The sequence below is a fragment of the Metopolophium dirhodum genome, chromosome 3 (genome assembly GCF_019925205.1).
Source record: "Metopolophium dirhodum isolate CAU chromosome 3, ASM1992520v1, whole genome shotgun sequence".
NCBI lineage: Eukaryota > Metazoa > Arthropoda > Insecta > Hemiptera > Aphididae > Metopolophium > Metopolophium dirhodum.
Genome location: NC_083562.1, coordinates 33,421,648 through 33,447,866, shown reverse-complemented (window position 1 = coordinate 33,447,866; position 26,219 = coordinate 33,421,648). Strand labels below are relative to the sequence as shown.

General features: G+C 28.1%; 2 protein-coding genes across 2 annotated transcripts; one reads left to right on the top strand and one right to left on the bottom strand.

Annotated features, from left to right (window-relative positions):
• Positions 1-277: 277 nt before the first annotated feature.
• LOC132941406 (ubiquitin-conjugating enzyme E2 L3) lies at positions 278-4,734 on the bottom strand. Its single transcript, XM_061009445.1, has 4 exons — positions 4,375-4,734; positions 1,227-1,322; positions 896-1,082; positions 278-810 (listed from the first exon to the last, which is right to left on the bottom strand). Exons 1-4 carry the CDS (start codon positions 4,399-4,401, stop codon positions 656-658), a joined length of 465 nt encoding a protein of 154 aa, XP_060865428.1. The 5' UTR covers positions 4,402-4,734; the 3' UTR covers positions 278-655.
• Positions 4,735-8,874: 4,140 nt separating this feature from the next.
• LOC132941645 (apolipoprotein D-like) lies at positions 8,875-17,101 on the top strand. The gene is made up of 5 exons (XM_061009785.1): positions 8,875-9,029; positions 10,089-10,236; positions 14,310-14,526; positions 16,023-16,174; positions 16,503-17,101. Exons 2-5 carry the CDS (start codon positions 10,108-10,110, stop codon positions 16,773-16,775), a joined length of 771 nt encoding a protein of 256 aa, XP_060865768.1. The 5' UTR covers positions 8,875-9,029; positions 10,089-10,107; the 3' UTR covers positions 16,776-17,101.
• The last annotated feature ends 9,118 nt before the right edge of the window (positions 17,102-26,219 follow it).

The following is a 26,219-nucleotide window of genomic DNA, read 5'->3' as shown; positions in this document are numbered from 1 at the left end:
TATCACATTCTTCATTTCATCTTATGTCAGTCTTAAATTAATGAAATGTAAATATAAATATTCTAACGCTTAGAGCTTGTAGTAATAAAACAATAAGGGTAAGTTAGTCTCGATAGTCCGGACGAATTCAGACGCATTGTAGAATAAATTGTTGGATTTAGAGGGTTGTAGAAAGTTAACCAGTGTGGACTATTTAAAAACTAGAATATGCTAGAATTTACAATAGGCAATTAGGCAGATACTAATATATATATTATTATCATATTATATACAAAAATATTTTCAAAAAAAATTTATTTTTATAATTATTAATACTTTTTACACATTATTTATATTAATTTATATTTGAAGTACAATTTTAATTGAGAAAAAAATTAACATTTAATAAATACGTTAAATAAGAAAAAGCATAATTAAAACGCTCATGTTTCTCTAACCATAAAAATAAAACCTTTATTCAAATTATAGTGTTTATTGTAGTGATAGAAATATTGGTTACAATCTTGTAATCTCAACTAATTGCTTTAAATTGTGTGATTACACATATTGGTGATAAGTTGTTGTTGCTGTATGTCGTTGTTTATTGTGTGTAATGCAATTGGTGTTGATCATAGTTTAACGACGATCATGAGTATAGAATGCCATGATGTACATTCTAATCAGATGGTCTTTTTTCACCAAATTTTTTGGCATAATCTTCAGCATTTTTAAAAAACTTCTTACGATCTTTCAAGTATTCTTCTGCTAACTCAGCACGTAGAGGATGTTCTGGTTCAGGATCATTGACTAGGGCTATTAAAGCTTGAATAACTGAAAATGTCAAGACATTAAAAAAATAAATTCATTGTGTTTTACTGATATAGTAATGAAAAACAAGTTCCAAAATCATACATACCTTGATCAGCCTTGGTAGCGGGTTTCCAATTTTCAGCACTAATGATTGGCAAACAAACCTGGCCCTTTTCATCAATGTTGGGATGATAAATTTTAGTTTTGAAATTGATTTTAGGTGGTTTAAATGGATACTCGGCAGGAAAATTAATTTCTATTCTAAATGCCCCTTTATTATATGGGGGATTTTCCTGAATCAAATTATGATACAATTATTGAATTACATTTAACATTTTTAGTATTAAGTTTGTATTTTTATTTTTAAATTAATGTTTTAACATTTACTGTGTTTCTAAACATAGTTTACAATAAATATTTATTTTTTATATACTTACAGGTAAAATCAGTCCTTGCCAAGCTAATATGTTTGTTTCATCAACCTGGATATCACGGAATGACTTAAGTCCAGAATCGCGGATATCTGCTAGTTCCTAAGATAAGAAACTAAACTTGTTATATATGATTAATTACGGACCTAAAAATATATTTACTTAAAAAATTAGAATTATATATGGTATTGGTTTTTATGACACATTTTTAAATTAATCAACAAAATCTAAAATACTATTACTTAGATAAGTGGATAGTAATTTATATATTATATAGTGGTTGAGTGGTAGATGGTCTAATAGAAAATATTTTTATTTTCATAGGTCTAGATGGTATGTACACAATCCTTACTATTTAGTATAAAATGTATAGAGAAGTATTTTAAAAATTAGCTTATGATTTTTACATAGACTACATTTAAAACTAATATCTAAATTTTCAATTCATAATTATCCTTGTAATTATATTAAGCAGTTTTGTATAAAAATAGCATGTTTCAATGGATAAAAGTAGAAAACTAAATATTTTAGAGTACCTTTAGATAAACACCAAGATTTAACAAATTTGACTAATATAACAAAAATGTAATTACCTTTTGATTTATTGAATATTTTAAAGTTATTGCGTACCTATGTAATAAGTAAGGTAATAAGTTAATTAGGTACATTTTAAAAAATACATAACATTAAATTCATCTATTTTGTGTTATGGCAGTAACCTGAATTAATATTCATAAAACTAAAATGAAGGTAATCCTATCCTATAATTAACATGTTGTCCGCCGTACTGCCACAAGAATATTATGTATCATTGGTACGCCAAACAAATTTTTCAGTGTCATTACAAATTTTATATATACTATTAAATTAAAAAAAACATTAAAATTATGTTTATTACATCAAAAAAATTGTAATTATTCCCACTACGCCACAGCGCATTTTTTAATTCATTATTGTAGTGCCATGGAAAAGTTAATAATATAAATCCAAATTCATTTACAGCAGCCCGCGGCTGTATGGCCTTCTAGGAATGATATGGTGCGGCAGCGGGCGGCCAAAAAATGATCGATACGTAATCAAGGGCCACATGGCAGTCAACGTGTTAAAAATACAATAGCATAGCTCACATAGGTATACCTTATTATTTAGGTACTAGGTAGATACACTATAATAGTAATCATCAGGGCTTGGAACTTTATGCGCTAAAAAACAATGAAATATGTGCATACGTATGTACTAAAAAAACGCAAATATGCAGTATAATATGCATATTTTATCTTATAAAATATATATATTTTAAGGTATAATTATAAAAAAAAAATATTTTTGGATCATAAATATTTTATTAATATTTTTTTTGTTGATGATTTGGAGCTGTTATACTAAATCTATTCCCAGAATCCTAAATTTAAAAAAAATAGAATTTATCGAATACAGCGATTATTAAATAATGTTAGGTATTAATTAGTATTTATCCAACAAATTAACAACATCACAATTTTTTCATAATATTTACTATAATAAAGAACTGCATTGATTGGGTTATGACTGGTTCTAGAAGTAAAGGGATCTCCGGTGCGTAATTTTTGAAAATTTGTATACGTGATGGTGCTTTTTTAAATATTTTTTTTACGTTGGCTACGACTTTACGAACAGTACCAAATTGATTTCGTACTTCCTCTGAAACTCTATAGAGACCATGAGCAGCACATGTACCATTTTAGAGTAGAATGCGTTCAAATAGACTTCCCACATTTTATCATATACGGTACTATTTATTTGTAAATCATTTAATTTACAATATTCAATTATTGAAAACTTGTTTATTTTTGTTGATTTCTAAAACGCTTTAACATAAAATGCATTTATATACTCAAAATCACATAAATTTAGTAAAATATGCAAAAATATGCAACATAAATTGTTGTATTTCAATAGTATGGTTCATGAAACAAATTTGTATCAAATCAGATTAGAAATATGCAGCTTCCTGAGAAAAACGCAAATGCATAAAGTTCCGAGCCCTGGTAATCATGGAACGTTTAAATATATCTGGAACACACTTACTAAAAAAGTTAACTTAAGTAGTTAGATAAAATAATAAATAATAAATGCTACAACAGATGCATAACATTTAAAATATATTATGAAAAAACATAATGCGTATAATATAATACCTATGTGGCTATTTGTGGAGGTAATGTATATTTATTATTTATAGATGTATGTATTGTTGGAATGCATGACAAAAGCTGTTTCCAACTTCCCAATTTTTTAATTTGGTATATTATACTTATTATTTTAATAAAATATAATATACCAGTTCAACCCCATATGTATGCTATGCATACATAAAATACATGTATTTACTAAGATGTATAAAAAGTGGATTGACGTTCAGAAAAAAAATTTAAGTCTACTTAAATTATTAAACACCCCTATTAACAAACTTAAATAGAGCCACTAGACACATATTTCTAATCTATAAAAGGTGATTGTTTAAGCATGCTAACCCCCATTTTCCACTTTAAATGCTATCCTTAGTTGCGCTTACGCCTTCAAATCTATTTTAAAATTCCAAAAATTTGAATATATGCATAATGTAGGCATAAAAATAAGGTGAGCATGCTTAAAAAGCAACCTGTACATCACAATTTTTATGATGCCGTTTTTACACAAAGCAGTATTAAAATCAATAAATTCCATTATTCTCAATAAATTATCTATATATTAATATATTATATCCCATAAATAAAAAGCTCTACTTATTTAAATATCTCAATTGTGTGTGCAGAGAAAAACCAACTAAGGTTAGTTGGCGTTAAGCGTCTCTTATAATATAATTTGGTCAATTCAATTATTCAACCTAAATTAACACAATACAAAATTTTTTCCGATCATGTCATATCAACGATACATTTGGCGATCAACAGAAACAGATAAATGTTATTATTATAAAAGCTAAACGGAGTAAACGGTGAATTAAACTGCTGTACGCCTGTACTTAGTATAATAAATAATAATACGGCTGGCACGAGTAATACTATACTTCTACAATGATTGTCCTGTCACATGCATAAACAGTATTTCTTATATACATATACATAGTTTATAAATTGTACAATACGTGTAAAATGCATTGTAGCATACTAACTTTTTGAAGTCTCCTCGTGGCGGCCATGGTCTATAGAATATGTTTTCAGACGGGAAACGAAACAACGAAACGGATTTGTTCACTATAGAACTTAAAAACGAAGGCCGTGTTCGCAGTCTCGCACGTATACCATATAATCACAGCACGCGCATTGATAATACAGTATTTTGATTGTTCGGATGCTTTAAAATAGTTAATAAACCCACGGCGGGTCCTGCTTTAACAACGTCGACTGCTAATATACTATTTAATTACTTTGTAGTTTATATTAATATACTTTTTTTCTAAGAATTAAATTGAGTAAAGATAATTGTAAATTACCACCTTTGATAATAGTCTGGTGGGCACCAGAATGTCCTGGCACAGAATATATGAAATCAGAATGGTCACATCTCAAAAAATTACATTATTCTTATGGGAAGCTGATAAGAAGGTCCGCCATATTGAATGCATACGTCAGTGTTGCCCAAAAAAAAAATCTTAAATTTACCTCTTACTATACAATAGTTCAGCTATAAGTTTTATTTTTATTTATTCATATTTGTAATTATGAATACTGTTATTAAAACCGTGCAATTTAGAATAAAAAGTGCAAAATAAAACTACGTTTAAATTAATCTACTTCTCATGATTCGGATTTATAATTTCTTTTTATATGTTTTAAAGCAAAGGAAAAAAAGTTGCAATTGCACGAGAATCCGATCTCTAATTATTATGTTGTAAGACGGGCTGAATAGAAACACTTTTAACTCAGCAATATCATAAATTTAACGGTTCCATTATGGGTTTTGTTCTAAAAAGTTGATCAATGCATCAAAATACTGATCTGTTTTAGAATGTATGATTCAAATTTCAAGATATTTGTATTTATATTAAACAGATTATTTAATATTCTTCTTTTCTTTTTAAATACCATATTTGGTAATTTGGTAACGTTATTGAGATTTGGATTAACTCATAAATATCCAACAAGATGTTAAAATGTATTACACATAAATATATAATATTCAAAATAAATTCAATAGTTTATGTGGTAAAATACTGGTTTTTTCTGTACTATATTTTATATAATTATAATATTGGTATAAACCAAATGTAACACAACTATAAATCAATAATAGATTTTAATGAAATAAAAAAATATACACTAATTTGATATAATTAAAGAATATAGGTGACACACTTCTAGGATACAAATAAAACATAATTCATCATTGAGTAATAATTTATTTTATAAACAAGTAATAAAAAGAGTTACTTAGTAGTAATAATAATAATAATAATTGATTATTTTTATTTCAAAATTGAATACAATTAAAAAAATCAGATATTTAAAAAATGCAATTGTTTGTCTTCTTAATATCTTCTTTAAAATCTATAAAAATACTTTTTACAATTTTCTATCATTCTAAGTATTTTTCTATTTTACAAGGCAACATACATTTTTAATATCATATTGTGAAAAATAATATTTTACATGACTTTTTATATTCCAATAATACCGAGTGATCCATAAATTGTGTTAACACTGATTATTTGAAAAAGTTTAAACTTACCTTAAATTAACCTTATATAATTTGATGTAATTTTATAACATTTCTGAACAAAATATTATTTTTATGTACCTGCTATTAACGTTATAATTTGTTAACTTTTTACATTTTTAATTGAGACCATACATTTTTATAAACATATTCTCTGATTATTTCATTTTTTTTAAAATCAAGTTTCTGTTAAGAAGTTATAAGTATTTTCAGATGAGATGAGCGGAATATAGATCAATTTGATAAGTTTATGATCGCCAATAACTACTTGATAGAAATTTGATTAAAAAAAAAATGAAATACTCAGATAATATGATTATAAAAATATATGGTCTCAATCAAAAATGTAAAAAGTTTACAAATTATAACGTTAATAGCAGGTACATAAAAATAATATTTTGTTCAGAAATGTTATAAAATTACATCAAATTATACAAGGTTAATTTAAGGTAAGTTTAAACTTTTTCAAATAATGAGTGTTAACACAATTTATGGATCACTCGGTATTATTGGAATAAAACAAAAATCACCTAAAATAATGTGTGTGTGATTACAAATGTTTCAAAATGGTCAATTTCACATATTCTGTGGTCCTGGTCTCGACGACTTCACGACTCTTGAATCTAGTTTTTCTCTTTTTTCTCTCACTCTTTTTGTTTTTTTTTTATAATCAGAAAATATACACTCGTCGCCAGTGTAGCCTGGACTGACGGCACTAAATTTCTCCGACGGCAATAATTTACGTCGACTACGACCGCGAATCGGGCGGGCGCTGGGCACTGGGCAGCTGCGCAGTCTGCCGTACAATAACACCTTTTCAAGTTTTTAACTCCATTTTTTATTGTTCAACTTCAATTTACAAAGTTACAAGTTACAACTAAGCACGTCTAATTTTTACATTCACACTTAACCATGTAGTCCACGTGGGTACGTGACATGAATTTCAGGGTATTTTTAGGCACATTTATAGGTTTTACAAATTTATTAGACAAATACGAAGTACTCAACTCTACCCAAGACTCAAGTATTATTCATTTATATATTTTGATATTTAACCAGCGATGACTAAATAATACAATATATAATAATCTCTATAAGTAAACGAATACCTAGTGAACATTCGAATTTGGAAAAAAATAACAATACTAATTAATAACACACATTAGTTTTGGGTAAAAATCTAGTTTAGTGCCCAAGAACATTTTTAAATTTTTTTTCGGAATCCTATTAGTATTAAAACGAGTTAAAAACAATGGTACAAAAATAAATCGGTGGAAATCATTAGTTTTTAAGTTATAGTCTCACTAATATATTGTTTCAAAGACAGATGAAAAATGTTAAAAATCCAGTCACAATTTTTTTTTTATAGCACTTAAAGTTCAAATATTGGCAAAATGCGTAAAATTCACGAAACTGTGCAAATTATATTGAGTTAGAAATTCATAAAAAAATTTCTATTTAAATCTAAGATTTGAAAATATAATACAAAATTCCTCATAAGTTTGTCAACCTTTATCCAAAAATCTACAAGCAAATCAAATTTAATTTAAAAGAGCGTTTGAAGTTCATATTTTTACAAGATTATATATTCACACGATTTTTCATGTAACGATTTAGTTATTTTGTTGTAATTCAAAAACGAATAACTGTAGACTGTAAATACATGAAAATTTTACTGAATGTTTATATTTTAATTTTCTATACATCATAAAATATTTTCAATATTTTGAATCTTTTTGAGCTGTTTACGGACATTATCAGTTTACAATTTTCTTAGTTTTTTTTCTATAATTGTCAATACAATTTTATTTTTTGGGTACAAATTTAAAGCAAGGCTCCTGATATATTGTTACAATAGCAGTTGAAAAATATTAAAAATTCATAGGCACAATTTTTTTTTATAAGTATTTTAAGTTCAAATTTTGACAAAATTTATCAAATTTATAATTTAATAATTATTTTGTAGTTAAAAATTTATAAAATGTTCAACTTTTATAGCTAAGAATTGAAAATTTAAAACAGGTTCCACGTAAATAGGTCATATATAAATTACTTTATTCACAATAATATCATCAAATATACTTAGTAATATCATAGGCTGACTGACCGTCCTCGCTCAGAATCGTTTGTCGTATACAACGATATATTATATCATTGAATTCAAATTTAATACCATCCATTATACAGAGACCCAATTGTAACCTACTGTACAGCAGAGCGACCACTTACCCACCGTTTTAAACGTTGAAATACCTAGATTTCAAAAATAAAAATTAAAAAATTCGTTATAAGCGCTGTCAATTTATTATACCGTTGTGCGTATGCGTCAAACATCAAAAATCGTGAGACTATAATATATGGTATATCAGCTAAATATTATAGTATTATAATAATAGGCGTATTAGGAAATAGGAAATAATATAGTCTCTATTCGTCAATCAACAAGACACCAATAATAATTTTATAAATTAATAATAAATAAGTATAGGTACTTATAAACTTATAACTTATAAAATAAACATATACTGTTAAACTTATTTTATGGTATATTTGCTTAAAAAGAAATTAGTAAATTTGTTATTTGACAGGTTTCTGGCGTCATTGAAAATATTGGGAAAAAATATTTTCTGTATACGATAGGTATCATAAATTATTGAATTCCTATTATTATTACAAAACTACCGAATACCGTTATAAATATATGATTAAAATTAACTTCCGAGTATTTGGATCCAATTATTATGCACGTACTTTTGAGTCATACCTTGTTATAAAAAAATGTTCAGTCATATAAATAATATGTAGTACATTATATTGTATTGCTGCATAGTGTATATATTATAATGGTGTTGATCCGTTCAAATTGCTAGAATACGTATACGTTCCACCTATGGACTATGACTCATCAGATGTAGTTACTATAGTAGCCAACCTACATGGCTACAGATCACTAACGGAGTGGGAGGAAAATATTATAACTTATTAAGACACATAAACTCAATATAATTTGAAGTTGTACGTCTAGTGTGGAACGTTCCAGTGCACCATAATAATATTACGATTCAGGAAGTCGTTTTTTAAACAAATTGCCATTGTATACCTATATATTTTGTAAGTACATTAAAAATAATTAACTTTAACATAGGATACTTTATAATATTAAATATTAAATATAAACTAAATGTATAAATGAAATAATTTTTAATATTTAACATAATCAATATTGTACTAACATATATATGACATAATACAGATTAGAGGTGATAAATAAATGTATATTTTGATTTTTGAATACCCATCATCTAAATCCATATAACTATTAACGAATAGAAAATGTAAGTTGAAAATCTGTTGCCGTGTAATTTTACAAGTAACAATATTATGCTATTCCTTATTTCTAATAATATTACTAGAATTATTTTTCATTAAAATATATTTTGATTAAAAACAGTAAAAATTACAAAATTTTTAGAACTGCGTAATACTGTACAGGAATCATTGTCCATCATTGTTGGTTTGAAATACATGTTTTTGTTTTATTTTTAATACAACAATTACCTGCGTCTTAATGGTTAGGTCATGGTGTGAGTCAAACTGTGTTTTACTATTTTGTTATATACAAAGCCAGTTATCTAAATTAATATTACAACAGTCAATAGGTACAAAGGTTAAACAAACACTAAAAACATATCGCACTTATAGTATTATTTTCAAAATCTCAAAGACTATAGGTATTATTCTATATATATATTATGGGACCTAACACCTAAGCCATGTGAAAACAATCTAGCTCCCATATAGTGATGATATACAGAAAAATAAAAAAAAGGTATTATACTACGTATTTAAACATTGAACTTGAAAGAAGACAAATAGTAGGTAGGACCATTGATTATAAATAGTAGTATTTATAATCAATGGTAGGACGTAGGTAGAACCCTATTATACAATATACATATTATACTACACTATTATAATATAATATTATAGTCATTATTTTGTAAATTAAATTTCTGATTACTGATGTTGATATTTTTTTTTATTTTTTTTTATTCGTATTATCGATGACCGGGGAGAGAACCGCGATTTATATTACACCTCCCCGGCATAACAGCTCCATGGAGTTGATATTTAATACGTACCTAACTAATATGTGTTAATATTTTATAGATATTTACATTTTCCAATAATGGGGATTTTGAAAATTACTCTTGTATTGATGGTTAGCTGTTCATCACTGTACTCTGTGAATTGTCATTCATATCACTTCGGCCAATGTCCAACTCTAGAACCAATGACTGATTTTTCAATGGATAAGGTAAGTCGTAATGTCATATGACATATATCTATAATGATTAATATAGTATGATGATATATATGTCATATTTGCTTTCAACAAGTTACATAATAGTTATAAGTTATGTACTTATGTAATATAATTAATTAAACAAAATTAAATGTACATTGAAATGTACCTACATAATATAGGTAGGTCGGTAGGTGTACCTATATATTTACCTAATAATTATTATTATACAAAATTATTACATTAAACATTACAATATCTCGGCTATCATGTTAACACGTTAAACGCCGCCAGTGATTTCAGAAACTACGGGAATAACAAAAACTTAAACTACCTATACCTTTAAATTTAGAGTTCATTGTCAATGGCCTATCTAAGTTTCAGAGTTTTTTTAAATCCGATTTAATTATAGCGTATATAAACGTAGGTATACGTTTTTGACGCGTTAACGCGTCACCGGCCTTTTGGAATAATGTTGACGCGTATACGCGTCTGCGGCGTTAAACAGTTAAACAGTTAAACAGTGTTAAACAGTTAAACTATATAAATATGAAAAGTATTGAACAATTTTGAATTTATGAAGTGCAATCGGGATTCGGGGCAGGTTCAGGACGCATAGAGGAAAAGTATCCATAAACATAACTGCACAAGCCTATGAGCTACGGTGGTATTAACAGCTATTTTACAGAGGTGGCATTTTTTGAAGAATGATCTAACTATAGGAGCCGCGAATTTGAATCTTGCCAATATATACAAAATTAACAGCACCGACCCTGAGTCAATATTTAAAATCCCAGACAGGATACGACGATACGTATCACGGCATTGTTGGGCATTCGTTTCGTTTTAGTCAAAATAATAAATAACTAGGTATTCTGACAATCTGACATCAATAATAGACATTGGCGCAACTTTATAATATGGAACTATGGAAGTGACCGGGCCCGGGGGTGCAGGGTGCTATTACTAAATACTAAAATCTAAAATACGTACATAATATAGTGCCAAGTTTATACATTATATTTAGCTTAGCACTTCAGCACCCTGCTTTACATTTCATCTCAAATTGAATACGCATGATAAAAACTTAAAAAACGTATGTAAAATCAATAATATGTTAAATATTTACAATTTTGTTATGAATTACTTATAAGTTATAACCAGTAATCGTTTATGTTTATCTTTGGTGTTTTTAGTTCTGATACAGTGAATACTGAATAATGATATTGATGTATTATTATATTAATAAATAATAATTATGGGGAATGTAGACAAAATTTAAATCATTATATTAATAAATAATAATAAAAACAATAATTGAAATATCTAAAAGGCATAGAGTATAATATACTATATAGTATACATAATATATAGTAATAACTTATAAGTATTTCTATTAATTTTAATTTTAATTTCATCACTGATATACGTCGTACGATATACCTAATTATTAATTATAAAGTCTCTACTTTGAAACCTATATAAAACGTTCATTCAACGTTATCTGAAGAAATATTTTTCGAAAGTAAAACGCACGAGACTGACGCAGAGTCATATCATATAATTCATATATATTGTATTCATTTTTAAATTCATATGTAGGTAGGTATATTTTAATTTATGTTTAAATAATAGTCATTATCTTAGCGCTTGGAAAATATTTGCGAATTTGCATATTTTTTTTCTGATTAACTGCAGTTAAAAAGAAATAAGCTAATAAGCGTATTATGTAAGAACATAATACGCTTCATATTAATTAATTAACTGTACGATTATTTGTACATACTTTGGTGTATTGTAACAAAACATTTTAATATTATGTATACATTAATATTTTATTAAAACATAAAGGTACTTACTTCCGTGTAAGTCTTATAAAATATAAAATAAAATGTTCAGTTCAGTTATTATATTATACTTATTACCTACGTCCTACACGTAAACAAATAAAAACCAATATCTAGTTACTTTTACACAAATTACGATATTTTATATTACGATTACAGATATTAAAGTATTTTTGGTACATGGAATGATATCACGGGAGATCGAAGCATAAAACTATGAGTCATAAATCATAATATACAAAATGTAGAACTATAATGTTTTGCACTCGAGTTGACGAGAATAATGTAATATTATGTATACCGATATCTAAGACACCGAGTCAACAATAAAAATAATTCGATTCTTGGAGGTTGATGCATATTTTGTATTATAAGTTATAACTATCTTTATTAAATTAATAAAATTCGACTATCATTGTTGTAATCCATTTATTATCGTATTGAGAGGACGTCGCACCCGCATGTGTTGCTTCAGTCGTACACAAGTACGACATAGCAAATGTTCGTTTGCTAGTTTCAATAGGATGCTGTCATTTTTTATATATTAGTGAATTGACCTATTGTCAAACTTCTAGGTAACAACATTATCTGTGTTCTCTTGTTGGTTTTTTACAATATTTTAATTTTTAAGTGAGTTATCACTGTGTGAAGTATTAATATTTGATAATGCTCATATCAAAATACTTGCGTTCGAAGATTATATTGATCTTGCGTTCAAGAGTCGAGATCACGGTTATCTTACACGGTAGATAACCGTGGTCGAGATCAAGAAAGTCTATTTTTTTGTTTTGTTTATAAAAAAAACTTATTTTTTAGTGATTTAATAAATGTAACAATACCTGGTTTGAAAAAAATTATTAAAATTAAAAACCACTAATTGCTTACGCGGTGGTCCATCAATAAAACTCCCGCCTCTAAATTCGTATTTGCAGTTGACTCAGTGCCGGTGCTAGGGGAGGACAAATGGGACATATGTTGAAAATATATTAACTCGTTTTGAGATGTTTACGAACAATTTCGAATTTCAAATTTCTAGTTTTTTTTTCTATAAATATCAATAAAATGTTATTTGTTAGGCCAAAAAGCGTGAAAACTTAATATAAGGCTCCTAATATATTGTTACAATAGCATATGAAAAATATTAAATGTACATAGGCACGTTTTTTTTTATAATCATTTAAAGATCAGATTTTGACGAAATTTTCTCAAATTGAAAATGTACAAATTATTTAGTAAGTAATTAAAAATTTATAAAATGTTCAACTTTTATATCTAAGGATTAAAAACGTAAAACAAAGTTCCACGTAAATAAGTTAAGTATAAATTACTTTATTCACAATAATATCATCAAATATATACTTAGTAATATTATTAACTGACTTACCGTCTTCGTTCAGAATCTTTTTTCTTATACAATGATATTATATTATCATTGAATTCAAATTTAACACAATACATTACAGACTACAGTGACCCACTTGTAACCTACTATACAGCAGAGCGACACTCACTTGCCCACTTTTTTAATGTTTAAAATTTGAAGGAAAACAGCATTTTTTTTAATAGCTTGATTTAAAAAAAACTAGTGGCCAAGGATTTTGCTCCCCTCTGTGTACCTTGCTTGTTGTGATCAGTGAATAGCTTAGTTTATGACAAATTAAGAATTTCTAAATTTGAATATACTCATAATTTAAATGTGATTATGTGTGTAAGCTATACGAAACTATTATGCCGACAATTCGAAAAATATGACATAAAAGCCCAACTCTAACTTTATAGAGTGATATATAAATAGTTAATTACATTTTCTACCATGTAGGTCCATTAGTTAATTATTAAATGTAATACACTTAATGTATACATACTAGATATACTGGATGTATAATATATAGTGTGACGTGTGTACAGTGGTGGGTCCTGGGGGGCAAAGGCGGCATTATCTCCTTCCAATCGTCGTAGTTTCCCTATGTTTTACACTGTGTTTAGCCAATTTTTCTATATTTTGTACTTTTGCCCGTACCCCTCCTGCCCCCCTAAAATTAAGCCCTGGATCCGCCACTGCGTGTGTACATGGTACGTCTGTACCATGATACTAGATTACACATTAAAATGTAATATTGTCATAAGTAATCGTCATTAATCAATATCTTCCTAATATACGTTATATTTGTACTTAATAAGTAATATATGCCTAACATTAATTATATTGTTGGTTATAATTGTATATTATTCGTTCAGCTTTTAGGAAAATGGTATGCAATACAAAAAACATCAACGTCAAGTCGGTGTCTGGAATATAACTTTGAAAAAACAGGCGAGCCCAATGCATATAAATTAGATCAAATGAGCGAAAATTCTATAATCAATGTAGCGAAATCCAATAATTACCACTATGTTGGAAATTTGAAAGCGGATCCAAGCTTACCTTCAAGAATGATAGCTAATTTTCCATTAAGTAAGTAACTGTTTAAAATGTGTTGTAGAAAATATATAATATTTCTATCGAAAAAAAAATATAAAAACTTAGTCGGGAAACCCATCAACGATGCAAGAAGCTCTTGTGCGAAGAGAACTGCAAAAATATATACAATTTTTTCACAAATAAATAAACTTCGCAAAATTACTGAAAAAAGAAAAAAAAATACACATATATATATTTTACAAACTCCCTCTACTGTTAAACATAATGTATTCCCATAGTTTTAAGACCAATACTATATGTAATTATTACAGACTACTGACAGCAGTAGTTGAAGCCTTATTAACCCAATAACAAAAAAATTAAGATTTTTTACAAAAAGATATTTTTCAAATTTACCTATTTAAAATAATCCAAATTCATTGGTTTTACACAATCTCATTTAAGACTTAACTATATATATTATATAGTACTATAATTATTATAACTATTAATACAATTGATACACAATATTTTAAATGAAAATGGTGGTTTAAAGTAAATCAAAATTAAATAAACTAATACAAACTTTACTATTGAATTAACCCTATGTCTTAATGTTACCCTTATAGTATCATAATCCCCACTTCTCTAACGGTAAAATATCTTGGTATAATTTTAGATCAACGTTTAACTTTCAGGGCTATATACATTAAATCTAAATGGGTTGTCTTTGAATTACCGTCTACGCATGTTACAAACTCTACTTAAGTATTAAGTATTGTATTACTCGCTATTAGTAACCTAACTACGGTTACCAAACAATTATTATAATAATAAAATATTAACATTTTAACAAATGTTCGTATTTTTTTCGAATTTTTTTGAAAAGTAGGTACCTATATAGTGTGCTGAGCACTATTTAGTATTTTATTTTGACCAATCTAGATTACGGATTACAATTATTTAATCCGTTTTATCCGGATTCTCGGATTTATCCGTCGAATCGAATTTAGGAACCAATCTGTCGATTTGGATTTCGGATCCAATCCGGCTGCACTGTTTTCGAGATAATCAGCTATTTTTTCATCTATATGACTATATAATACGAATATACGATCTCGGATCTATCAACAATCGAATTATAGTTATATATTCAGATAAGAAAAAATAATGATAAATAAAATATTAATATTGTTTTCAAAACGCTTTATAATCCGGATTAGTATTTTAAATTCAGATTAAACGGATTGCAACTTTGTTTCAATCGGTATCGGTAATATCTAGATATGCAGTATTGATCCGGATTTGGTGCTCAGCATTAGCACCACTACCTACTGAGAAATTTCTGCTTTTGATCCACTAAAGAACAAATTAGTAACAATTTTTTACCAGAAACCTTCTTCGAGGTTGATGATCGGAGCATTGTCTTCACTCTTCAGGCATCAAAAAATAAAAACAATTATCGAAAATCAATATTTTTTCAACTCATAAAATATAAGGATTGAAAACCCTCAAAACATCATAATTAATATACTTTTTTATTTATATAGGTGTAGCGGGTAAAGCGTCGTTTGTTGTTTTTTCAACGGATTACACAAATTACGCCGGAATATTTTCTTGCCAAAAAATACCTCTGGGTAACAGACATTCAGTGACAATTTTATCTAGATCAAAAACTCTGGATAAACAATACGTAGATAAGGTTAGTTAATTATAATAATTTATCAAAATATGGCACATGAGGCTTTTCTAAAGTTTATTCATACGGGCTACAATGAAGATTACTAAGTTTCTGGCGATGACCGATGGGATAAGTGATTATTTTACTTATTTAACCTACACGACGTCTTTATTTAACCCAATAACAACAATTCCTAAAAAAAATCTGTTTTCTGAAAATAAAGCCAACGTTTTCCAATTTTTTTCGATAAAACTTCATACATTCTGACCTCTAGGTTTTAACTCCTTAAGTGTAATAGCAACGACACCTATAAAAGTATAAGTGTAATAACGACAAATCCTGATTTTAGGTGCGCAACCGCATTGCTTCGAGTAACGTAAATCCATTTGACTTAACCATCGTTGATCAGAACAACTGCGCACATCTCAACACAACGATGCGCGTTGAAATCAATGACCAAACATTCAGCTCACACAACATTGGTCAGGCGGTGCGCAAAGTAGGATCGAAAATTGGTGATGGTGTCGAGTACGTAATCGAAGGTGGTAAAAAAATATACAAATCGGCGAGTAGTTCAGAAACCAAAAATGGCCCCAACAGTGAATTCGAGTTGATGCCGTAGATTATAGAATGCAGATTAATATCGTAATAAATACTTGCATAATATACTATGTAAACTAATTTTTATTGTAATTAATATTCAGGAATATCTATTTATACCTATAGGTATGGCTATATCTACCTAAATCACAACGCATTTCCTATGACTGATTATCAAAAATATTTTAATTTATAGTTTATGAATTATTTTGTTTATTTTACTTTACAACTAAAGTTCGTAGTTTGTACATTTATTATAGGTAGAGTTTTAATTATTTGACTATACATATTTATACATCGATATTAAATATTATACAGAATTTTAGAAATATATTTTGTTATTTTTAATTTAACAGTTTATTTTTATTTGTTTAATCAAAGTTTTATTCTTTCTTTGCATAATATAAGTAAATCGGGACGTCGGGTCTTCAAACTTTTAAACTGGCAATTGGATTTTTTAAGTGTACCTACTTGTTAACTCTAGTAATATCAACGTTTACAATAATTACTCAAAACGAAGAGCTAAAAAACTAAAGGAAAATAAAATGATGTAACTCCCTACAATCTACATAATATTACAGAAAAAAAATTCCTTTCATAATCGAAAATAAAAAGGTGGGTAAGTGGATGTCGCTCCGCTGTACAGTTGGTTACAAATGGGTCACTGTAATGGGTGGTGTTAAATTTGAATTCAATGATATAATATCATTGTATAAGAAAAAAGATTCTGAACGAAGACGGTAAGTCAGCTAATAATATTACTAAGTATATATTTGATGATATTATTATGAATAAAGTAATTTATACTTAACTTATTTACGTGGAACTTTGTTTTACGTTTTTAATCCTTAGATATAAAATTTGAACATTTTATACATTTGTAATTACTTACTAAATAATTTGTAAATTTTCAATTTGAGAAAATTTCGTCAAAATCTGATCTTTAAATGATTATAAAATTCGTCATAAACTAAGCTATTCACTGATCACAACAAGCAAAGTACACAGAGGGGAGCAAAATCCTTGGCCACTAGTTTTTTTTAAATCAGGCTTTTAAAAAAAATGCTGGTTTCCTTCAAATTTTAAACATTAAAAAAGTGGATAAGTGGATGTCGCTCTGCTGTACAGTAGGTTACAAGTGGGTCACTGTAATGGATGGTGTTAAATTTGAATTCAATGATATCATATCATTGTATAAGAAAAACGATTCTGAGCGAAAACGGTCAGTCAGCCTATGATATTACTAAGTATATTTGATGATTTATTGTGAATAAAGTAATTTATATATAACCTATATTTATGTGGAGCCTTGTTTTAATTTTTCAATCATTAGCTATAAAAGTTGAACATTTTATAAATTTTTAACTACAAAATAATTATGAAATTTATTTTGTTTTTCCGGGCGCTTTTGAAAACTATTGGGAATTTTAAATTTTGACCTCCCAAAAGTATCAACTAGATTCACTTTCCCATCAAACAAGATACTGAAGTTGAAAATCGATGCATTATTTCGACTACTAATCGTGTACACAGACACAAAAATAAAAAAAACACACATCATTGTAAAATCAATACATTCATCGCTCCGCTCAGAATCTAAAATTATACTATTACACATTCTATATTTAATAAAATAAACGAATAATCTAATATATCCACAACGAACTATGGGGCTCATTATCAACGGACAAACGCGGCAAAACAGTAGCTTACCGAGTGCAGATCCAACGGGGAAGAAAGAAAAAAAAAAGCATAACATTTCATCGAACCTGTACCAGATTATCGGCCCCGACTGCCTACCAGAAAATATCACATCATTCCTTAAGGCATCAAAATTAGAAATAAGCCACTAATATTGTAAAAATTTCTTTTTTCTCTTCAAAAGTTTATATATTTTAATTGTATATATCTTAAAAGCTAATGACCTATGCTGTCGAAGCTTAAATGTTCAATAAAAAAAAAAAAATCTAATATATATATACTAATCTAATCAGTGTTATTACAAAACAATAAGACATAATATATTTTGTTATATATACCTACTTATAACATTTATATGGTCGATGGTTAAATACTACGATACATGTTGTAAAAGTCGTAAAGGTAAAATCAAACTTTTGACAGACAAGTAGTTCATTAGTTATAACTGTTCAGTGGCGTCGAACTATATTTTAAAAGGGGGGGCAAGTAAAAAGTTATACGGACCACCACCCCTGTTTACAAAATTTTGCTGCATATGTATATAATACATTAATAGCTTAGGAGTTAGGAACATGATTCATAAATAGTTTGTTGGGATACCCACAGACCCCCACGACCCCACCCACCGAAAAAAGGGTGGACGGTCGCTCCTCTTAGGTTATAGGTTCGGCGCCACTGTAACTGTTATAAGTATTTAGGCATCTATTTTCGGAGTAGTGAATAACATTTGCGGGTTTCCCGTGTACCACTCAATTCCGATCATCAAACTTTAAATGCTTGGATATTAAGTCATAATTATTAATGAAATAACGGTACGAAATGTAATCTTTATAGATTGAAATACTCTGAATAATATTCTGCTTTGGAATATGAAATAAAAAATGTACAATGCCATTTAAAAAAGTAAGACTTTTGAGAAATTCCAAGGTTAAATACTGTTATAAGTATTTAGGCATCTATTTTCGGAGTAGTGAATAACATTTGCGGGTTTCCCGTGTACCACTCAATTCCGATCATCAAACTTTAAATGCTTGGATATTAAGTCATAATTATTAATGAAATAACGGTACGAAATGTAATCTTTATAGATTGAAATACTCTGAATAATATTCTGCTTTGGAATATGAAATAAAAAATGTACAATGCCATTTAAAAAAGTAAGACTTTTGAGAAATTCCATAAATAATGTAAAAAAAATTGTTTGAAAAAGTTGAAACTTCAAAATAATGAGTACACTTAAATGGATAACTATCTGTAATATAATATTATAATATTAGATTATGAGCGGAGCGATTAATGTTTTGATTTTATAACAAAGTGTGTTTTAATTTTAATTTGTCATGTCTGTGTAGGACGTAGGTATATTGTAAACGAAAAGTAGTAAAAAAAATGCTTCTATTTTCAACTTTGGGGGTGGTCCTAGACACTGGTAGCAAATTTGATCTAATTGCTACTTTTAAAAGGTCAAAGTAGTACATTCCCTCAAGTATTCAAAACCTTCTAGGAAAAAAATAAATTGCTTGGTCAAAAATCTTGAACTCGTAATACAAAGTTCCTCATAAGTTGTTTAATAGCAGTTAAAAATATTAAAGATACATAAGAACGATTTTTTATAAGCACTTAAAGTTCAAATTTTGATTAAATTCATCAAAAACATACAAATTTGCAAATTATTTTGTAGTTAAAAATTTATAAAATGTTTAATTTTTATAGCTAAGGATTGAAGATTCAAAACATGGTTCGTATATAAATTATTAATACTCTACAAAAAAAAAAACCAAAAAATATGTTAACACAATTTTTTTTTATAGATATTGTGAGTTCAAATCGGGACGAAATTAGATATTTTAAGATACTTTTACCTATCGTCCAGACGTACACGATTAAACGTAATTAAGAGTAAACCTATATTATAAACTAATGCCAGATTATTAGATTAACACTTCGTTTTGATAACATGCAGGTAATAAAAGACGAAGGCGCCAGACCGACGCGACAAATGCGTAGTTAATGTGAAGTCTAGACTCGTTTTATCACGGAACTAATGGGACAACATAATATTAATATTCCAATATATATATTTAAACTGTAGTATAATGTATACCTACTAGATATTTTTTTACATTTTCAATTAAAACATAATTATACTTAAGTCAACATGAAAAAACCCATTATTAATAATTAATATCGTGTGTTTAAAAACACATTTTCTTTTGAAAGTTCGGAGAGAAATCGAGGTAACTGGTAAGCCTATTTGAATAACACATAGATTAGGCCAGCGTTCCTCAACCTTTTTAACGTCACAAACCCCAAAATAGGTAAAAAATATAATCAGTATCTATTTGAGCATGAATACATGATGATCACCTAATTGAGATAATACACTGATGTTTTGTTAGTTTTATTATTTTTTTATAATCGATCCAAGTAATAACGCAGCACAACATTTCGAACAATCTAGGCCAATAAAACGTAAATTGATAAGAATGTTACTCACTGTGTTTTACGATTAGACAGTCATGTTGTATACAACAGCCTACTTCAGCAATTAGCTGAATAACCCATTGATAACATAACCACTAACTAGAGAAGAGAGAACATAGCCACGGTTTTATAATAATAATAATAATTTATAACCACAATTATTACAATTATATGACAATTTATTTTTTTTATTTTGTGGTTAGGCGGCCAAGGGGGTCCAAGGGGTGGCTGATACAAGTTTAGAGGGGAAATGGCTCGCCTACACTAATGATGTCATCACTCATCATCAATCCTTGGATAGTAACAGTATCAAGAACTTAAATAGACATTCCAAGTTCAAATTTTGGCGCAATAGACGACTATTTTAAACGAAAAAAACGATTTTAGTTATATTGTTGTAATTTAAAAATATTATTTATGGGTACTTGAAGTCTTGAAACTTTTAAATATATTATTATATTGTATACACACAAAGACATTTTCAAAATATAAGTACTGAATAATATTTTCCAATTGTTTTATTTTTAAGAGCTGATAAAAATGTTTAGGTTCGATCAAAAAGCTTAAAAATTTAATACAAGATCCAAAATTTGTAGTTTTATAGCTATTTGAAAATATTAAAAATACACAGACATGATATTTTATAAGCATTTTTAGTTCAAATTTTGAAAAAATTCGTAAAATCACAAACATTTGCTAATTATTAAGTAATTAAAAATGTAGGTACCTATACTATATTCAATTGCCCATTTAATGAGTATTTATACCACGATTCCATAGGAATGCATTCACACCGTTCTACACGGTAAGTCGGTAGGTATACTGACTCAAAAGTTGATAACAATAATACATTATAATAATTAATAACTAATAATATAAATTATATAATAAATGCAATGTTTTCGGGTAAAATTCAACTTGCCATAGCCTATACCCATAACTAATAGTAAAATAAATATATCATAAAATATACTTACCCATAGTAATATAGGCCGACAGACGGTCTTCGCATAGAATTGTATTTCGTATGCAATTATTTATCATTGAATTTACATTTAACACATAGGTAAGTACTGTAGTAGGTACATAACAGTGAGTTATTCAATGATGAGGTATAGGTACACTCGACACTTGCTGTACAGCAGAACGGTTACCTATATACACTTGCCCTCAAAATTATTTTGTTAGTTTACCGAATTCGACAGTGGTCAGTGGCAGATTTATAGGGTAAATCCTATACTGCAGTTTTTGAGCACAACTAACCACTGTTCATGGTCAGATGATAACTTTTTTAATTCAGGGGAAAGTGATAATTCACGCATACCCGATCATTTTTGTCTATATAGATCCACCACTAAAGCTAATAGGTAGGTGCTTAATTATACTACTGTACGACTGTAGGTACATCCCACGATTGTGTCCGTCGACGACTAGTAATATTTCCTAAAATTATTATTGAATCAATTAGCTAAATGTTTATTACAATAGTAGGTAAATGAATACATTTTTTTTTAGCAATAGGGACACATAACTATCAGAGACATTGTAAACCACTGTGCAGTGACGGGGAGTATAAGACTATCAGAGACAGTCAATGTTAGTATTTGAACATAATAATATGTAATTTATTATATAATATGTAAATATTTCTAAGGTTAGTAGTTACATTCAATGTGAGATTTAAACTTCATTAAGGAAGTGGATGGAGGATAAAAATAGTAGCCATTAGCCATGTGATATTTTTAATTTAAAAAATAATAAAAAATAACTGTAGTTAGTATACTTTTATCAGATTTTTTAATTTATGAATCAGTTATTCGACTAAGCTTGACTTATTGAAATGGAATTATTGTAAGTAATATCTACTGGGAGGTTGCTCCAGTCTTCAAAATTTTTCTAAGTTAGAATGTCGATATCTACTGTCTGAAATACAACAGTTATAGAGTTACCCATTTATAATATGGATTTTAGTTTTTTGCATTTACATGCATCTCGAGTATGCAAAAATATGCAAAGTTAAATGATTATATTTAGAATGGTTGTGACTTGTGATGTGAATCAGATTTGTATTTCACTAATAAACATGATTTCTGATTAAAATGTATAAACACGCAAGATCATTAAATTAGCAGGCCTGGACTAATCGATTAATTTTATAACATAACATACAATTTTGAAGACCTTATAAAATATGAATATAATATTATTTATTGTTTGTTTTGGTTGACTTCCGGTCTGTACTACTAATGTGAAATGTCAGTCAATTCAGAATTACATTCATATTACGTATTATTCCTGTAGGTGTATATACCTAAGTGTGTTCTAGATCAACAAAAAATATATTTTATTAATTATAGGTAGGTAAAAAAGATAACATCATTTGATTATTTGATAAATTAAATTGTATAAAATACGAAATAGGGATGAAACATTATATTCAACAAAGTTTTCTTATATACACGTAAGCTCGTAAGATATTTACATTTTACATGTTCCGATATAGTATAGAAAATAGTTGTTTCATTATAGTTTCAACAGCATGGTACACAATAACCATACATTAAAAGCAGCGGAACATGAAGTACCTAGGTAGGAGGTACCTATGTTATGTTAATAACTATAATGTTTGTAACTTGTAAGACGAAGTAGAACATACTATTAATTTTATAAATTATACATCCAAATAGTCGATAACATGTTATAAGAAAAAATTATATACAAAACTATAATATGTTTAAAATAATATTATTCAACCATTTAATTAAGTTTAAAATCATCTCATGCTGCAATAATTGTAGCGGTAAAATTATAGGTACCAACTACCAGGCAATGGAGCCAATGGAGACTATAAAAAGGATACTCCTCCAACCACCACACAATTCTCTCCGTGCATTGAGATTCATATATGTATACATGTATCATGTAAGTGTTGTATTTTTGTAAAATGTGTAATGATATATTACATATTATTATTATTATTATGTATCTTTGTGGCCGACCCATGAGGAAATAACCCTTAATTACCCTCCCCCCATCGCATTTTACTCAATATTACTATATACCTAATGTGGATAGTACTGGACAATAACAAGAACAATATTAAGTATAGCACTAATGGTATATTTTGGATTAAAAAAAAAAATGTTTAAAAACATGCAATGCTTTTAGTAATGCGGATAGATTTTAATTCCGTGAGTAACATTAAATAGACTGTCCGATTACAAATAATTAGTCTTAAATGTATTGCAGGAATAATATTTTAAATAACAACAATACTTTGATCAAAAAAAAAGTTTTAGGGGTGATCTATCCCCCCCTAATTACGCCCCTATGCATACAGTTAACACAAACAGTTTTAAGTTTCATGAAAATATTTTTCTTATATAATTTGATGTCATATTAATTGTCGTTGCAATAAGTGAAGAAACTTAAATGTATCAACCTGTAGAATCGAATGAATGGACTTGCAACAGACAATATTAGAGCTTATAAAAACGCGCAAATAAAAATTAATTTTTTGTGGTACCTAATGCTTTCAGATCCAACGATTACCACGCGCTCAGACACGGAAATCACTTCGACGCCAACGACGCGTGTTTGTACGTCATTCGCCATTCGGTACAATACAATCGTTACAGGTGGTACTCGTTGTACAACATATTAACATAAAGTTATTATTAGTTATGATTCTCGCGGATTTCCACTGACGTCGTAATATAATATAATATAATTATACACTGTTAGTGGGTAAGCCGTAAGGACATATACAGTGACGCAACTAGAGTTCAAATCTGGGGGTGCTACAATTACAATTACAATTATTGTATTTAGCTTATTTTAACTCTGCCCCTCCATACACCTTCTGACATTACACATTGCCAATATTTAATTTTAACTACAATAAAACTAGCTTAACACGCTCTCCAGCATGAGACGATGTTTTCCATCGGTTTCTAGACATTTTCTATACTACTATACTAGTCAACCTAAAAACCACTTGTTACGCTTACTGCAGGCTTTTCTTTATCTAATCAAGACGCTCTTTTGATCAGAAAATCACAATAAATAATTATAGTAATTGAAAACTTCCATAATCAGAATGTTAAACAAACAAAAATAAACTTTTTCTTTCCAAGCACATGAAAAAGTGACACATTTATGCGTACTTATATGTATTTTTTATATTATATTAATTTTATACTTGTTATTATTTTATATTACATTTGTAATTAATTAATAAACCTGCAGTTTTACTTTAATTAATAAATTAACCTGTTTTACTGTAATAAATAAATAAACACGACATTTTAACCACCTAGGTTTTTATCAATTTCCGCATAAAACGTTTTCCCACTTAACACGTTAATGTACTCACTGTATTAAGATTTGTTCACGTGATATTATTTTGAAAAAAATTTCAAACCATTTAATTTAATTTAACACGTTGATGGACACCTTACTTTATTATTTTTCTATAAAACCATCCATAAAATGTCACTTTTCAATACCGCTATAGCAGTAATATGTTTAGTAAAGCTATAGGATGTCCTAATGTCCTAATGTTCTATATAGTTGAGTGCCTAAATGGTCGATGAAGATATAGGGGGTAGGAAAAACTTATTCTTTCATAAGAGACCATTGAAGATATCACTGCTATTATAACAGTAATGACAATTTTTAGATGGTTTTTATACTACTGCTATTATAGCAATATACTATATAGATAATGCATATTGTAAATCTGTATATACAATAAATTGTTAAACAAAACTTTCTGTGCCTAAGTCAACAAAATATGTGTTTAGTATTTTTTTGTGTCAATTTCTTTAGCCAAATCTCTTTCGATGTTTATACTTGGTTGGTTGAAAAAACGCTGCTATATACCCCATACTGTTTCTTAGCCAATTTTTTAATCTACACATCAATGAAAAACTGCCTTTTCTCGCGTATCTCTCGCAGTGATAGATATTGCAGCTAGATAATACAATACTAATAGGTATAATAAAAATATAATTGGAATGCAAGAAAAAAAAAAATATAAACTGATAATAATTCTTAGAAAACTATCGTAGGTATTTGTAATTATCAAGACAGAGAACTTGGTGTGCTTAAATTAATGTTGGGGGTGCTTCAAGTGCTTCTATAAAACCCCTGTAGTTTTGCCACCGCAGGGTAAGGTTTACATTAGTGTTCATTTCCACAACACATTTCGACGCTGTTTTGTGTTATTAATTGGACAATTTTGAAATCGTATTACACACGCACGCACGTATATCCGCAT